The sequence below is a fragment of the Peromyscus maniculatus genome, chromosome 2 (genome assembly GCF_049852395.1).
Source record: "Peromyscus maniculatus bairdii isolate BWxNUB_F1_BW_parent chromosome 2, HU_Pman_BW_mat_3.1, whole genome shotgun sequence".
In the NCBI taxonomy this organism is placed as follows: domain Eukaryota; kingdom Metazoa; phylum Chordata; class Mammalia; order Rodentia; family Cricetidae; genus Peromyscus; species Peromyscus maniculatus.
Genome location: NC_134853.1, coordinates 119,618,215 through 119,636,917, shown reverse-complemented (window position 1 = coordinate 119,636,917; position 18,703 = coordinate 119,618,215). Strand labels below are relative to the sequence as shown.

Below are 18,703 nucleotides of genomic sequence, written 5' to 3'. Positions count from 1 at the left end.
AAGGGTAAGCTCTTGGTATGAGATTTTACAGTGATTCTCTAAGATCAGGTAGGTGAATGGTTGATGCGCTTAGCCTTTTCATTACTATTTTCAGTTTTTATTATAATCTGCTATGTTTATTTTTCTGTCTGTGTAATGCTGCCATTTGAGGGCTACAGACACAAGTGCTGCATCATTCAAAGGAAGATCAAGTCACCATTTACTAAATCTAGAGAAGGAAGACACCTGTACCTCAGAATATAAATATGTCCTAGCCAATCAGAAAGAGAGAGGAGGAATTGTAGACAGATGGGATTAACTAGGGAAATACAAATAGAATGTTTTGTGTGTTTTTTTGTTTGTTTTGGTTTAGTTTTTCGATATAGGGTTTCTCTGCATAACAGCCCTGGCTGTTTTGGAGCTCTATTTGTAGACCAGGTTGGCTTTGAACTCACAGAAATCTGCCTTCCAAGTGCTGGAATTAAAGGCATGCACCACCACTGCCTGACTAATAGGCTGTTTTAAGTACATGAGTTTTGATTTCAAAAGAGCAGCATTGTGTTGGGGTAAAATCGTTAGAGGAGCCAGGCGTGTGGTGCACACACGAGATCTCTGACCTGAGGAGGCTGAGAAGGATGGATGGCATGCTTGAGGCCAGCGGGGCCAACTCAGACACTGACTCAAAAACTTCGAGAGGTCATTGGTGGCAGGTGCTAGGGACCTTGGATTGCTGGAAGGATTTGAATCTTGTTCTTTAGGCAAGTACTCTTCTAGTTGGGAAACATTCCCTTGAGCATATAACAATAGGGCATATGTGAAATCCACAGACTAAATATGACATCTTGTAGGGAGAATAAATATGACATCTTGTAGGGAGGAGCATCACTTCTTAGGAGATTTTTGGGGAAAATAACTTTTTTTTTTTTTTTTTTTTTTTTTTTACATTTTTTTTTTTCCTTTTGGTTTTTTCTTTTTTCTTTTTTTTTTTTTAATTTTTTTTTTAAAATTTATTTATTTATTATGTGTATAGCATGTATGACCAGAAGAGGGCACCAGTCCTACAGATGGTTGTGAGCAACATGTGGTTGCTGGGAATTGAACTCAGGACCTCTGGAAGAGCAGTCAGTGCTCTTAACCTCTAAGCCATCTCTCCAGCCCGAAAATAACTTTTTATATGATGATACATTTATGGAGTATGAGATACCTTCCATATATTATAAGATCCTATGTTTTAAAGTAAGATTCCGGTAAAATTTTAAGAGAAATTTATTTTGTGGCACATCATTATCCCATAAGTCTAAAATCTATTACAGGAATATATTTTAATTATTTTCAGCTGTTGTATGTCTGTAGTAGGCAACCTTAAACAAAACAGGGACTGTTGTTTTTATAAACTTGTTATAGTATAATTGAATGGGAAATAAAATTAGTGAGCTAGGAGTAGATCAATTAAGGCAATCCTTGTGAAGAAAGCTTATCAGAACATTTCAGAAAAAGGTTATAGGATACAAAGACTGTGGTTACAAGTTTAAATAAAAAGCTAGACTTTCTCCAGGTTCCAGACTAAGAGCCTGGTAATGATGCCAATGGCTCTAAAAGTTAAGAGGGTATGAAGTTTGGAGAGGGAGGGAGAGAAGTTGAGAACTGTAGGGGGCTGGGCTGCTACTCAGTGTATCTGTAGGCTAGCGAGGGGGGAGTGGCTAGTCAGCGATGCGAGAAGGGGATCGCAACAAAGATTATGGGTTGGATAGATAGAGTTGGGGAATTTATCCATGAAAAATAGAGTGCATGAGGGTAGACAGAATATTTGAGGGTCACATTTATAGAGACTGTATTGGGGCTGGGGAGATGGCTAAGTCAGTAAGTCACATAAGCTTGAGCACCTGCGTTTGAATCCCCATCACCTACTACATGATAAGCAGGTGTGGCAGGGGCCCTCTTGGCACCTCAGTGCTGGGTGCCAGAGCAGGTAGATTTCTGGAACTGTTTGGCTGGGTAGCTCACTGAATTAATAAGCTCCAGGTTCAGTGACAGACCTTTGTCTATCAAGTAAGGTGGACAGCGACTAGGGAGGCGAGCTGACACAGCCATCTGGCCTTTGAATGTGCGTGCACGTACACATGCGTGCACTCCGTCATGAACACAAGCATATTTTCCCTCTTACACATAGCCTCCCTCCCCCAAAAGAAAGGTTGCATTGATCCATGATGGGAAGAGGACAAGAGGAAGGACTAGACTTAGGAAGGTGGATCCAAGGGAAGGATAAGCCATGGTGAGTGTAGTGGTATTGGGATACGATTAGTACTAAGTACTAGAGAGAACAAAGGGAAAAGTCCTGTTAGGTTGCACAACTGTGGGTCAGTGCTGAAATCATCTTCAGGCAAGGACGTGAGGACAGGACAATGCTCTGTGAAATGTAAAGGAGTCTTTCTCTACCAGAATGGCCTCTCCATCTGAGCGTGCTGTGGAGGGGGAGAGACCAATTCCGTACTTCTAAAAGAACAAAGTGAAACACACCATATGAGGATTTAAGAAAACAAAAAAAGGAAAGCAGCTAGAAGAAGCACCTGCTGCGTTGCATAATGAATCATTTTTTGTACTCCAGAGTTTCTGTTTTGTTTCATTTCGTTTCTTTCTTTTTTTTTTTTTATTCCCCCTTTGGTCAGGGAGCCATTTTACCATTCAGCTGTAAAACTCTACAAAGTAATTTTTGGCAGGTTGGACTCTAGCTCTGAAAATAGTAGCTTTTTCTTGCTTTTATTCTTTTTGTATTTTTCTGTAGAAAAATATTAATGTAGGATTCACATAGACCTTTTGTGTCTCTTATATGTGATTTTAAAGTTATGTATGATATAGTATAAATTAAAATATGATGTTGGATATTGATTGAGGCAAGTCACAGTATAACTTGGATACTACCTATCTTTAAAAACTTGACTTAACTCAGAATTTTCTTTGTTGGCAGTTTTTCTAAGATACATTCTTTTTGGAGCTGGAGAGATGGCTCAGTGGTAAAGAGCACTGATTGCTCTTCCAGAGGACCTGGGTTCGATTCTAAACACCCACATGGCAACCCACAGCTGTCTGTAAGTCCAGTTCCCAGGGATCAGACACCCTTCACAGATACACAGGCAGGCAAAACACAATGCACATGAAATAAAAATAAATAAATAAAAAGATACATTTTTAAAAATTTATATGTATGTGAATATGATGTGTCTGTGTGCCTGTGGAGGTGAGAAGAAGGCATTGGATCCACTGAAGCTGGAGTTTGAGGTGATCATGAGCCCCCCAGTATAGTTACTGGGAACCAAACTCAGGTCTTCTGGAAGAGCAACAGGTGATCTTATAACCACGGAATAAAAAACTTGAAACAAACGCTAACAGGTGATACTTGTATCCAAGGTTCTTTGGATAGTTAAAGTTTGAATTAGTTTTTAGAAATAGTCATATGCTTATTGTAATGCCAGTGTCTATATTTTAAACATACATGCCTTTCAGATTTTAAAATATTTTATAATCTATAATGATTTTTAATTCTACTTAAAATACATAAAATGTTAGCTCTATGTCCTATCTAGGGATAATACATTCTTAATAAACTTCCATTTAATGCTACAAAGGCATTCATTCTTATTTCATTCTGAGAGATGTCACTTAAACTTACTATCATAGTATTAACTGTTAAAGTATATAAAATGTTCACAGTGTAGATAAGCTAAATATATGCTAAGTTACTGTTTTGGGTTTTTTTTTTTTTTTTTTTTTTTTTGAGACATGGTTTCTCTGTGTTGTTTTGGCGCCTGTTCTGAATCTCGCTCTGTAGACCAGGCTAGCCTCGAACTCACAGAGATCCGCCTGGCTCTGCCTTCCGAGTACTGCGATTAAAGGCGTGCGCCACCACCGCCTGGCAAGTTACTGTTTTCTTGACCCTGCAAAGTCAGTATGATGGGGTAATCTGGACCTACCGCATTGGTCGACGCTGGGCCTAGTGCAGATCCACCCACACACAGCCTTATGTGAAGTCCTTAAAAATCATTTACTCCAGATTACATTGTAGCAAAATGAAGCATAATTTTAAAAGTTCCTATTGCAGATGTGTATTCTAAATTGGCTGAATTTAATTCTGAAATGAGTAAAATGGCATTTGAAAAGTATAAAAATAACACTTTTTGAAGTTTAACATGAAAAGTGTATTTTTTTAAATTGAAGTTTTAATGTTTTTAATAGAATGATTTTGAATTTACCCACTAGTTATGATTTAGATTGATACCATGTTTTTGTTTGTTTTGTTTTTTGAGGCAAGATTTTTTTGTGTACCCTGGCTTTACTGGAACACACACTGTAGACCACACTGGCCTCGGACTCAGAGATCTGCCTACCTCTGCCACCATGCCCAGCTGACTTGGACCATCTTAGATTGATTCCCACATCATGAGCATGAACAAATGATACTATAGGAGGTTTGATTGAGAAAGACAGATGGTGTTAAGTTGTTGTGATGGCGTCTAATCTTAACAGTGACCTTAAAGCTGATTGAAAATTCATCTCTCAAGCTTTCCATTAAAGGTTTAATACCAAATTACTACATTACAATAATCTAGGAGGATTTTAATATTTAATTTATTGGCCCTTTAATTTGTCTCAGTTCATTTAAAGCTGTCTAAATTGGTGGGCTGAATCATCATTTTGGATGACTTGATAGAGTGTAATTTTCCATTCTGCGGCCTCCAGTAGATCCCTCTTCTCCTGTCTGGCTTGGATTTGGCTCTGGGTTTATGGTATTTACCGTTTAGGTTGTTTTCTCCACACATGTCATGCCGCCACCAGCCTCCTAGAGAAGACAGACATGTGATTTAATTGGATAATGCCTTCTGTCTGGTAGCTGTTAGATGTTTTCCATGGTTATATCTTTATTTCATATAAATGATATTGTAGGTGCATATATCTCAATATTAATTAATCTGTAACACCATCGAAATAGAGTGTCTGAGAAGCATCACAGGTAAAATAGCCTGCTAAACCAGAGTTAGCGCTTAAAACTACAATCAGTAGATTTTTGTCTTTGGAGAGAATGCTTACTTGAGATTAGTATTTTAAAAAAATTGATATTATAGATAATAGTTAAAACTGTAGGGGGATGCTTTACAGAAAAAAAATATTGGCATTAATGAAATACCTGAGTAACTTTCTGGACAGTGGAGCTGTCCCTTTGCTCTGTGATCCCATGTAGAAAACATCAGATCTCTGTGTTCTGGGAGTGCCTCGGGGACATTGCCAGCAGTCTCAGCCAGATGTAGCGTGTAGTTGGTTTCGTGATTTCCCAGACGAAGGGAGTATTCAACATAGTGCTTGCTTTCTCTCCAGTCTTGTAGCTCGAGTCGTAGGATGTAGTTAGACTGGTTCACTATGGCATAGATCTTCTCTAGGCCCAGCCAAAATTCTCCTAAAGAGAAGAGGTGTGGGGTGGGGAACCCCTGTGTATTGTTAACTGCAGATCAAGTCCTGATTGACTGTCTTTGTGTATGCATGTGCCAGGCTCTCACCCTTGAGCCTAGGCTAGCCTCAAAGTTGAGATCTTCCTGCCAAAGCCCCTCCAGTGCTGTGATTACATGTATGTACATCATGTTCCCAGCCCAGGTTTTAAAGCTATTTTCAATTCATTAAAGAAAATGAATCGTTTTAGTCCTGACTCCTTGGTTACTTTGAAGTCTTGTAAAGCATTTATGTTATTGGTGTTGTGGTGTGTGCTTGTATTGTTAATTAACACTTGGGAGGTAGTACAGAAAGAATTGTTCAGTCCTCAGCTACACAGAGCTGTTTAAGGCCATACTGGGCTACATGAGACCTCATCTCAAAAACCCAAAACATATTCTTTCTGGAGCTTTCATTAATGCACACTTTTGTGGAACTCATGTCTGTGTCTGGGTGTATACACCGTCCTCCCTCCCTTTCCCTTTTCTTCTGTTTCTAATCTGTCCATCCATCCATCCATCCATCCATCCATCCATCCATCCATCCATCCATCCACCCATCCATCCACCCATTCATTCATTCATTCATTCATTCATTCATTCATTCATTCATTCATATTTTCTTTGAGTTCCGGGCACTGAATCTGACTTCATGCATGTTGGGGAAGACTCTTCACTGAACTAGACCACCAGTACAACTGTCCATTGTTTTCGTGTGACTTTTTCTCCCTTGTTAATTAAGCCTGTATTTAGTCTATGTTAAAATCTTGTCTTGATAAACCCCAACTTTGCTTCAAAAATGTGTTTTATAAAATGGTTTTATATATGAGATATTACATTATTATAGGTATTTTTAGGCTTGGTTATTGATAGAGTAATAGCTCACTCATACCTCCTTATGTATATCAGATGTTCATTAATATGTCTATATTCAGTCAAGAGAATACTTTCATATATTCAGTTTTGGATACTAGTGATATCATTTTTCTCAAATGTGAAGTTAGTTTTTTTAATGGAAAAAGAATCTCATAAATTAAAAAAACATTAGATTTGAATCTTTTCTTATTAGTATTTTTCTCTATAATTAAAACTATTTTTATTTGGAATTAAAAACAGCAGTAATATAAGTAGATCATTATGCAACCTATATTTAATGACAAAAATAAATATTTCATTATTGCTGTTGAGTTAGGAAACTTCACTTAAGGATTATAAATGGAATTAGTTTCTGATTAGAAATAAATGAGCATTCTGAACTGTCAGTCTTTTATTTTAGCGTTAAACTCAATCTCAGATGAGTTAGAACTACAAAATAATCACTGAATAGACCTTTTCTTTAGGGATTTAACTAGTACTGTGAATAGAGAATTTTAATAGACTCAAGTAGTACTGAGTTAAAAATTTTGGTAGACCAACAGATGCATTCTACTTTTATAAGTGAATACTTACACGTTCACAAATGTCCATAATGTGTTTTTGGATTTTACCTACTGTTTGTTTTGTTTGCTTATTTTTATAGTTTAGTCTTGTGATCAAAATAGAATATTCTGAATTAACTGTATTACAGAGAACCACAGTTCTGTAGTATAGACTTATAATACTTGAATAGTTAAAGTTAGTGTTTAAGTAGCTAGACACTATCCCTGATGGTTCCCATGTCTGTTCTAACTGTTTTATTTGTTTACTTCTATTACTTTCTTTGAACTGCTGGGGATTAGTCCAAGTGTTGTGCTAGTCAAGGGCTCTGCCCCAAGGTCTATCTCCTGTTCCATTTTAACTTGTATTACTTTATACTTAAAAAATATCAGTGAAAGAGTACTGTAATGCTATCTTTGCAGCTCATTCATAGCCTTACCACTCTCTAAAGCCCACAGAACTTACTACTTTCCTTAATAACAATTATGATAATCATGAATTAGTGAATTAAATTTCAGCAAGCCTACTTAAGAGCAGACATGTAGTAGTGATAAGTACAGTTAAAATAATTGTAATTGCTAATATGTCTAGTATTTATCAATCAGTTTTATGAAGACGATTTTTTTGTTTTGTTTATTGTTACATTCCCACTGCCCATTTTATAATTGTTTCTTAATTTATAATTCTTTTTTTTTTCTTTGAGAAAGGGTCTCAGTATGTGGCCCAGACTGGCCTTGAACTTTCAATCCTCCTGCTTCATGCCACCCACCCCCAAATGTTAAGATTTCAGGCCTGTATTAGTACATACAGTTAATATTGTTAATTTAACAAATAAATAAATAATTCATGAAAATCACAGTACCGTCAAACTTCCCAAAACCGTTTTTGTAGTTCTCCCATGTCTCGTTGAAGTTTTGTGACCCATCTTTTCGGTGTTGAATTAATGTCCATGGACTACCTGGAGGGCATGAATGAATGTAGTTATTTTTAGTAGATTATTGTTGACGAGAAAAATGACTGTGTTTTGAGTTTGGTTTTAATTGGTGGCTTTGTGAGGTGATTTGTTAATTTGGTACTATATAGTCAAGGTAATGTATTTTATTATTTATTGTAGTCCCCAATTTGCATGAATAACCTTGTTCTGTAGGTTGATGTTTTGGTACTAGGCAATGAGTATCTTGAATTTACATCAGCCCATTCTCTGCTTAGGAGGCTGTACCTGATTGGGTGTCACAGTACACATGAACCACTTGAGCGCTGCTTGGTCTGATGGCATACACGCCGCTTGCGTGCTCCCCTCTGTTATAAATGGCAGAGCAGTCAGCAGGAAGGTCTAGAATGAACAAACATAATCCTGTGATGTTTAGGAAGAGAAAGCTTTTGGGAGCTTGAAATTTCACTGCTGCTTCCTGGAACTGGTGTGCATGTTCAGTAATGTTTATGCAAAGGTATGTTTATTAGATGGCAAACTATCCAAATGACATGAAAATAACATTTCGAACTTACTTAGTCAAAAGAAAATCCACAAAATGAGAATTTTGAAAGCATTATTATTTTTGTTAGGCATAGTAAGAATATTAAGTAGAAGTAGTTTAGTACAGGGTTTGGTTCATAACTAGAATCAACAGATGTGTAGAAGCTCTGAACATACAGGAAGAGAGCTAACAGGTATTTTTCCTATGTCAATTATATAAACAAAAATAACTGTTGGGAACATATCATTTTGCTGAAGTCTGGCTGGAAATAGTGATTTTGTTCCCTGGAACTTCTGTTATATCTGTGAAAGATTTTAAGCAGACAAGAAAGTAGAATTTTTGAAGAGAATTCCATAATCTTTCAGTTTTTAGAAGTGTATTTTTTCTTTATATGTGTGTGTGTGTGTGTGTGTGTGTGTGTGTGTGTGTGTATTTTTGTTTGTTTGTTTTTTTGTTTTTTTCAAGACAGGGTTTCTCTGTGTAGCTTTGCGCCTGGGCTGGCCTCAAACTCACAGAGATCCACCTGCCTCCGCTTCCTGAGTGCTGTGATTAAAGGCGTGCACCACCACCACCTGGCTACATAAATGTATTTTGTTTTGTTGCTTTTGAAAGTAATTTTTAAATAATGATCTTTGGCCCCTTGCATAGTTTTCCACATGACTTATAAACATAAACGTATTCCTTTTCTACATCTGCAGTATTATTTTTAATCTATGAAATTAATAATCATTCCATGTTTTTATATTAGCTTCATGTCTTAATGCCATATACAGTGTTAAAATGTTAAAAAAAAAAAAGAAAGAAAGTAAAAAAAAAAAACAGGATCCAATTAAGTTGACAGTGTGGTGATGGCATTTGATGTCTGTGTTTTTTTACTCTTTCAGTCTAGAGCAGGTCCTAAAAGTCAGGAACTTTATAGAGAAAACCTACTAGATTATCTTACCATCTTGTTTTATGGATTTGGTTTCATTCAGCTGAAGAGGGGGAGTAGTTCTTGGTGCTCTTGATTTAGAAGACAGGGAATTTTCTGTGGGTTCTTGAATGCCAGTCTTTCTGAGCTGATAAAAGAATATAAATCTACTTTTAAAATGCTAGTGTGTGTATATAACTAGGGAATTCTGGGTAAGGATACCAAAGTACAATGATGTACACGTTGTCTTTCAGTTTCGAATGTTACTGTGTTCTGTGTTAAGAGCAATAAACAAGGCTTGAGACACAGCTCAATGGCATGGTGCTTGCTGAGCATGTGCAAAGGTCTGACCCCAGTTCTGCAAGGGAATAAAGAGGAAGAAACAGTGCTTTCCAGAATATAGACACATTTGTCTGTTCTTGAGACAGTTAACCAAGCGTATTATTTAATAAATAACAAAATTAAGAGAATGAAGCAAACAAAACAAGAGAGACATTGATTTAAAAACCAGTAAGCCTCTACGGTTTGCTTAAGATACTTAAATACATTCTCTTTCCAACAGTGTGGATTACAATCTTAGCCAGCTTTATTAACTTCAGTGTGCTGAATATGATATGGCCATGGTCAGTCCAGATGTTGGGTGCCAACTCTTTGTCATTCAGTGTTTTGTATAAAGGGTTTTGTAGATAAAATAATAGAAAAAGAATCTTAGGTTCATAGGTCTTTCAGTTTAATTCAGGGATAGGCAAGAAAGAACCTTATATTTATGCTAAATTTAAAGATGTTGAAAAAAATGTGGTGGCTTTGGGGGATACCTTTTATTTTTGATTAGATGGCTTGGGACAGCTTCATTGAACTTTTTGTATTTGATGGAAGTATATGAGAAGTGCAGATACTAGAAAAAAGCATTCTAGAGAGAGGCCCTGGGGGCAGTGTGTTTAAAGTACTTCAGGACCAGCAAGGAAGCTAGTGAGATGAAATCAGTAAGATGATGAAGGACCAGGTCAGCACAGGTTCTGTGAGTGAGGATGAGGAAGACAGGGAGCTACTGTGAGGTTTTGAGCAGAACAGATTCATGACCTGATTTAAAATTGCATAGGATCACTTTAATGGAATCAGTTATGAATCCTTTTTCCTCGCAGTTCCACATGATAAGCTGTACTGTTTTCTTTATAGGACATGAGGAAGCTGCAAGACAGGTTGGTAGCCAGTTGCCCAGAAAGTTTTGCAAGCTGTGTTTAACATGTCTTAACAGCTCGTGTTCAACAGCTAGTACAACAGATTGGACATAGCATTAGACTGACTTACCTGATTTTCTATTTCTTTTATCTGATTGTGCTGTTGACTTAATTGTTTATATTGTTCTTCCACAGTCTGGAGGAGGTCTTTGATGCTGTTATCTTGCTGTTCTACAAAACTCTACACACACAAATTATAATTTGTTTAAAATTTCCTCTGTCTTTCTAAGTTTTTATTTGTAATAGTCATCTAATTTTAAGTTAGTAGTGGGTTAGAAAAGTGAACATTGGCTGTCATTGTCTTATTTTTTTTCAAGTAATATGTAATTTCGTTCCTATATTAAAAAATTGCCACATCTAAAATTTTCTGAGTTTTATTTAAACTAAAAGAGATAATGTTTCAAAAGAATTAGAATATACCATTTTCTATATTAATCTGGTTTTGTTCATGGAAGAATGGTTTTAAATTTAAATTTCTTTTAACCCCCTCCGCCACCTGAGATGAGGACCAAACCCAGGGCCTTGTGCTTGCTAGGCAAGCGCTCTACCACTGAGCTAACCCAATCCTCTTTTAATTTTTTATCTCTACTAATTAGTAGTAACATAATAATTGAACATTATAAATTTTATTACTTAACTGATATTTAATTATATGAAGTACAAATTTTAACTCTTTTCAAATATAATATTAGGGAAGCAAAACCTGAATAGAAGTTTCAGTGGAAAATTTTATTTCCAAGAAAAATTTCTTTCTGGAAAAAAATTAAGTATTTTAGTAATATAGCAGAGTATTTAAAATAGTATGTCTTAAAAATGTATTTAAGAAAAACCGACATGGCAAACAGTCAGCATGCCGTGACTTCTACTCACTTTAAGTGATGTCACCTCTGGGTGCTCCTGAGCCCCAGGTTGGCTTTGCATTAGATTCGTTAGCTGCTCCTCCAGGGCACTGACTTTCTGTTGAAGTGCCGTTTTCTCTTCTAGCAGGCTCTCGAGTTTTGTGTTGAGTTCCAGTGACATATTCTTTACCTCCTCATTTCTGACTCGTAGTTTGGATGTAGTTCTTCTTAGTTCCTTTTCCTCTTCTTTGATTTCATTGGTTTGAAGTGATAGGTCATAAAAAGATTGGTCAAATATGTTGAGTTTCTGAAATATGTCATTAATTTGGCCCTTAGTCTTATGGACAAAATCTTTAAGTCCATGTCCCAGCTGAAGGAGGCCATTGGCTAAAATTTTGACATCATCTAACATAGCAAATCTTGATTTCGGCTCTAAAGATACAGAATCAAATGATGAATTGTCTGGATCAATTTTGGAAGAAATTACTAGAGGAATAATAAAAAGAAATATTTTAATTGTGTGCATTTTTTTTGGTCCCAATTATTCAATTTCAAGTAATTTGGAAGGACTTTCTCCTGTAGGGAGACCTGAATCTCTTGACTTTATATACACGACTATTTGCAACATGCACACAGCTGGCGGGTGGATGTAGTTAACCATTAAACTGTGCTAACTTGCACAAATGTAACCCTCCCCCATGTTGAGTTAGATCAATGGCAAATGAAATCAAGGAAATGAGCAACTAGCAGGAGGTCATTTGAAAAATGGTTATTTAGTTACATTTGCTGTATTGAGAGTTATACTTTCAGTATTAAGGTATCTACCTGTTTTTAAAAGTTCATTTTAATATTTCTTTTACTACAAGAGATTTACAGATAAATCTTAACTTTTGATGGGTAAGTTTGTCATTAAAATTGAGGAAAAGTAACTATCTGTACCCCCACTTGTGGTCTGTTTATTCTGGAAACAGCCACCGTTCCCCAGAAGCCTGTGTGTGGAGCCCTCCCCGGTCCTTGTGGTGGCCTGTGGCTGGCACTGCTGTAGTCGCTTGTGTTTCAGTACTCTGTCTACGCCAACATGGAACTGTGTATTTCTTTTTTGTACTATCGCTACTGGTTAATGTCTTTAGTTAGTATGTCTTAACTGTTCTTGTGTGTTATTACAAAATTCCCACCAACGTGTCAATAAAGACATTTCTCTCCCTTTCCATTGTTTGCATATCTGTATGTCTTAGTCTCCATTCCATGTGGAGTAGCAGTAGACACGTGAGCATTTGAATATAAACTAGAATTAAATCTTAGTGTTTCTAATGGCAGAGATTTGCTCATACATCTTTCTGAAGTTTGTGAACTTTGTAACAATTTTGTTACTGTAAATTTAACAAAACTAAAAGTTAATAGTATATTTAAGAGCAAATGTCCCAGTGTCCTCAATTGGTGTTAAAAGGAAAATTAATAAGCACTTAAATTATGAGTGGTTATCCTTAGTATTAATACAAATCATTTGGGAAAATTGACATGGTAAAATTACTACCATGTGTAGTTCCAGAATCTCACACTGTTGTCTAGTCCTAAAAGCTAGCTCTAGTGTTTTGGCCTTAAACAAATTATTTATTTCCCCATGGATCAGTTTCATCATTTGTTAGGGCAATTGTCCTATGTGATTTGTAGCTTTGTTTTGTTTTAAGCTAGTCCTGTTCTATAAGCCCAGGCTGACTTCAGATTTGTCGTGATTCTCCTGCCTCAGTGCTGGGATCTTGGGCATTTATTACCATTCATCAGAATCATGTCTCTAACTTTAAAATTTAAAAAAAAGTATGTGCATGGGTGTTTTGCCTTTGTGCATGTCTGTATATCACTGTAGAGGTGAGATGCATTGGATTGCCTGGAACTGGAGTCACAGAGGGTTGTGAGCCACCTTGTGTGTCCTGGGAGGCAAACCCAGGTCCTCTGGAAGAGCAGCCTGTGCTCTTTTCTGCTGAACCATCTTTCCAACCTTTATGTTTATAGCTTCCCCCCCCCCAAAGGGAGAAAAATCAATAATAAAGAATTGTAAATTAAGTTGCCAGACAAAATTTTGCAAACTGCACCATTTCTAAAATTCAATTATGAATTGAATAGAAATACCCTTCCTGGCATAAAGTAGAGGTTTTTTTTTTTGTTGTTGTTGTTGTTGTTGGGTGATTAAGTATCCAGGGTTAACTCTAATGGTTCCTTTAGAGCTATGGGTAACATGGTGGTTGTGAGCATGGTTCTGGAGCAGGGCTGCTTGAAGTGGAATCTGGAGTCTGCTGTTCTTGAACTTCTCCACTCTCAGTCAGATTGTTTGCTTTCTCTGTTTCCTCTTTTGTCCAGTGGAGATAAACTGCATTTAGGGTTGGGAAAAGATTGACGTTAGTTCAAATCACTAGAATCCTACTTGCTGTGTAGTAGGCACAACATATTGCGTACATAGTCCTTGTAATTAGAAACGATTTGGTTACACTCAAGTGTTTATGGGTGAAGACTAATGGTAAGGTTATGTAGACATGGAAATTTTGCTGATATCTAGGTTTTAAGAGTTTTTTTTCTCTTGAATCTCAGTAAGGAATTGTTTCTTTTGATTAGCCTGTGTGTGTGTGAATACTTTCTCTTCTCTTTTTGGGATGTATATGTGGGTGGTGGTGGGCCTTGAATCTAGGACCTTAGCATACAAGGTAAGCACTCTCTCTCTGAGCAATTTTGCCAGCCCACCCTGTGTGTACCTTTACGTAATTATGCATTTTAGAATTATATAAATACTTTGGACAGAAATAAATAATAAACAAACATGTATGTACACATCCTCTAGTAAATATTAAAACTAATCAGTTTTATGCCATGTGCTCTGATGCATGTCAGTGAATTATTAAAGTGTATGTTGTGCTAGATTGAATAGTCACATTTTCTCCTTTCATGGAAAAAGGTAGTGATCCTTGGTCATGCAGGGCGTATTTCGAAACTCTTCTTGACTAAGCTGACAGCCTTTGTGGTTTAAAACTATTGACCCCAGAATTCCATCCACTTAGTTGAGGTGCATGATGAGCCAATCTCCCTACTTTGTTACACTATAAACTGTTTTTTTTTGCTAGATGATTATTAATTTATATCCTGCCTCTTTTGTACAGAGCCACCTTACAGCAACAATAAATATTTATGGGATGGGAAAAAGTTTTATACATAGCGAAGTGTGAAACTTACATGTAGCAGATGCAAGCACTTTGCTGTAGCAGCTTCCTTGTAAGGAAGGGACTGTGAAGAGGAACCCCTTTTTAAAAGAAATTATTTTATTTTATTTTGTGTGTGGGGGTGGTTTGCCTCCATGTATGTCTGTGCAGATGGGCATCAGATCCCCTAGGGCTGAGTTAGAGACTGTTATAAGCTGCTGTGTGGGTGCTGGGAATCAAACCCAGGTCCTCTGGAAGAGCAGCCAGTGCTCTTAATTGCTGAGCCATCTTTCCAGTCCCCCAAAAGGGGGCCCTTAATTAGAACCCTGGTCAAATATAGCCAGTCATTTATAAAAACAAAAACTTATGCCAAAGAAAATAAAACACTATTAAGCAAACTCAGTACTTAATTTAAAAACCTGTTTCTAGGAGTCACTATACAACATTTCCTAGCTATACAGAATTCTAGGATACTGAACAGCCTTAGCACGCTTAGGGTCTGTGAACCACACACCAGTTGTTTTCCCAGCACTATGCAAGCTTACTGTAATATGACTTTCAAATTAAAAACAAGGTATTTTGGCTCTTTAAAAAGATGTATTTTTTTTTGTATATGTGTGTTCTGCTTGCTTGTGTGTGTATGTGCACCACATGCATGCAGTAGTCAGAAGAAGGCATTGGATCCCCTGAATTTTAGAATGTTTACCTTGCAGATAAGTAGAAGACTAATGTAATAATGTTTATTAGAAATGCTTAAAAATATCTCTTTGTGAAAAATATGTCTAAATAGAAATGAATTGGAGAAAAGAGCAATGTTAGAATAATATATTAGCTCCTCCTTTCTCTGGTCAGAACAACATCAATTAAATAGATATTTAATAGATGTTATCGGGTTAGAGGTTAGGGACAGAGCTCATTTGACAGTGCTTACCTAGCATGCATGATGCTCTGGGCTCCACTTCCAGCACCACATAAGCCAGGTGTGCTGGTGCACTGCTGTAGAGTAGCTCTTGGGAGGTGGAGGCTGGGGGATCAGGAGCTCACAGGTATCCATGTTTATTTATAGAGAAATTTCTAGACTAGACAGGACACATAATATCCTGCTTTTAAAGAAGTACAAAGTGAGCTACATATATAGAAGTGCTCCTTGACTTATGGTCAGGCTCCTCCCTGAGAATTGTTTGAGTTGAAAATGCATCCAACACAGACGACCTACTGAACCATCATAGCACAGCGCCACTGTGTCTGAGTGAGAGCCTCAGTTCACTACCACTGATTAGCACCAGGAGAGTGGCACATAGCATATTGCTAGCCCAGGAAGCTGAAAAACAGCAAATAAAGCTGCCATATTTTGATTCAGAGTTTGACTGAGCTTAGAACAAATTTTATTTTTACATGTTCTCTGTTATTTGTGGCAATGTTTTTAGAGTTGAATTCAGTGCTTCACATATTCTAGGTAAGTGCTTTACTACTGAGCCAAAACTGTGTTTGTGGTGTGTGTGTGTGTGTGTGTATGTGTGTGTGTGTGTGTGTGTGTGTGTGTGTGTGTGTGTGTGTGTCTGTCTGTCTGTCTGTCTGTCTGTCTGCGTGCACTCATGAACTCATGCTGCATAGTTTGTTGGTTTTTTTTTTTTTGCAAACATGGGTATTTTAACACCTATAAAAATGAAAAACTGACTCTATTAATATTTTATTATCTACTATACTAAACTTTTTGAATAACAAGTTAAAGGTATGTATTTTAAGAAAAATCAGACCATGTAGTTCATGTCACAAAAACCTATAATGGCCCCCATCTTCTTCTTTGAGAATTTACTTACATACAAATGATTTTAGATTTACCGTAATAGGTTTTCTGTAGCTCTTGTTTTCCTATCTATTGAGATAGTCTCCTTATATGTCCCAAGCTGATCTTAAACTCCCAATTCTCCTGCCTCAGCCTCCCAGGTGTTGGAATTACAAGTGTGAAATCTCCATGTCTTTTTAGGGGCTCAACAATATTCTATTTATGTTGGTTCCAATTTATAGATGCACCTTAATTTAATCATGCCTGTTAGTGATTAATAAATAATTTCAGCTTTATAAACAGTTTACATAGAAAGTATATTCTGTATTTATGAGAAATATTTTTTATGTAGACACAGACTTGTAAGTTACGATTTTTTTCACGAGATTCTTCTACACATATGTACCAGTTTACATTACTGTCAGTACAAGAAAGTATCTCTTTAACTGTATACTTTCCGTGAAAAAGATTATATTGACAAATCTAATGGGCACATACACATCTATTTTGTTTTCACTGGCTATCTGTGTCACTGTCTGAGAATTACCTGGACATGTGCCCTTTCCACAGTGTGCCTCTCTCTGGCTGATGTTAGGAGTACTCTGTCATATATGTAACAATAGTGTTTCTTCAGTTGCCATTCTTTCTCCACCTCTGTTCATGGTACTGCTTATATGAGAAGTTTTAAAATGTATATTTTTATGATTTTTATAATTTATGTTAATAAATTCCTTCTCTCACTAGTCTGTTTTGAAAAGCTTTTCTTATACTCTTATGGTTTTGTTATGGAATCCTTTGATTTGTCTAGAATTGATTTCCATGTTAAGTAAAATATTTGTCTTTTTTTTTCCACCTCCAAATGACTAGTCAGCACCTTTCCTTTCCTGCTGTATCCTTGCTAGTTTGAATACTCTGAAGGAGGACAGACTTGGTGTATTTATTTGAGAGCTTTCTAGTAGAGTTTAGTCATTCATGAAATACACTAGATTTGACTTAATGCCTTTCTTATTTAAACCAAGTTGAGTTTAAAATTGTATTGCTTATTGTGGAAATCAAACAGTTTATAGATAATGTTCATACAGTTCTCATTTAACTTAGAATCCAAATTTGTCTGCATTAAACTGCTAAATTTTTATGTGCATTTTATCCTATATGCTCAAGAACTATGAGGTATGTTCTTTTAAATGTAGGCAGATAAAGCAGTTACATGAATAAAGTCTTTCCTTAAAGAGTTTGGGCTCCTGGAGAACTAGAGCAGATACTTAAACACACACACACACACACACACACACACGCACGCACGCACGCACGCACGCACGCACACACGCACACGTACACGCACACACACACACGATATGTCTACAGATACAGATGATGAAGGTAGTTGTACATTGTGTGGTCTCATTGCAGAGTGATGTCATAGACTCTGCTTTTCTGTGTGTTTTACAGGTCTGTTTTATTTGGTAAATGTCTCATGAAAATTTGTGGGCAGATGTGGTTTTTATTGTTGTTGTTGTTTTTAAAGACCAGGATCTCACTGTGCAGCCTTGGCTGGCCTGAACTCCCAAAGATCAGTTGGCCTCTGCCTTTTGAGTACTAGGATTAAAGGTGTTTGCCAACATACCTATTATTCCCACACTCTGGAGTGGACTGTAGTGTCATTCTTTGCTTATTATAACAAAGCAGTATAGCTTCCTGCTTTGTCTAATTTCACCTCTAGACCATGATGCCTACAAGCCAAAGTCTATTAACCTTTACCTTCTCAGTAAATAGATCTGTGCAGACACTCAGCAAATGTGTGTCATGATGAGGAATTCTAACCAAGACTAGTACATTATTGCATGCTCTGTGTGTTCCCTTTGACCGTCTTAGGGAACTTACATTCTCGTTCTAGTATAGTGCAAACTCTGCTTCAGTTAGACTCGAAGTTTAACTATTTCTTTACTGACACCCCTGCTTGTTTTATCTGTTTTCAGGTTAGACTTTCCTGTTGCAAAATCCAAGGGTGTTTTCAGTTCTTCCTTCAGGGACTCAGTAGCATTTGATACTAATATTCCATTCTCCTGTCTTTGTTTAATTGCCTTGTAACATCCCCTCTACTTCACTGTGAGAGTTTTTCAGTCTTCCTGCAGGCTCATCCTCTTCTATGGAACCACAGTGTCTTGGAGTTCTTTACATGCTATCCTTGCAGCAGGACCAGTGAAGTCTTCCTTCTCCCCCTTTCCTTCCAGGATCTCAGAATATAGTCCCTTCAAGGCTGAAACTTGGTATGTGGACCGTGTTAGCCTTGTGCTCATGATCATCCTACCTCCACCTCCTGAGGAGTTTGTATTTCTAATTCTTCCATAGTTGATGTCTTTAAGAATGATTTCTAGAGCCGGGCGTTGGTGGCGCACGCCTT

The 18,703-nt window shown here is 37.0% G+C and overlaps 2 protein-coding genes across 7 annotated transcripts in view; one reads left to right on the top strand and one right to left on the bottom strand.

Annotated features, from left to right (window-relative positions):
* Nucleotides 1-18,703, top strand: part of Dock7 (dedicator of cytokinesis 7) — a 200,443-nt gene that overhangs the window by 84,285 nt on the left and 97,455 nt on the right. The gene's annotated exons all lie outside the window — the stretch shown is intronic.
* Angptl3 (angiopoietin like 3) lies at nt 4,531-11,947 on the bottom strand. Its single transcript, XM_006974037.4, has 7 exons — nt 11,363-11,947; nt 10,563-10,673; nt 9,288-9,402; nt 8,089-8,202; nt 7,732-7,827; nt 5,159-5,425; nt 4,531-4,813 (listed from the first exon to the last, which is right to left on the bottom strand). The coding sequence occupies exons 1-7, from the start codon at nt 11,855-11,857 to the stop codon at nt 4,629-4,631; spliced, it is 1,383 nt and encodes a 460-aa protein (XP_006974099.1). The 5' UTR covers nt 11,858-11,947; the 3' UTR covers nt 4,531-4,628.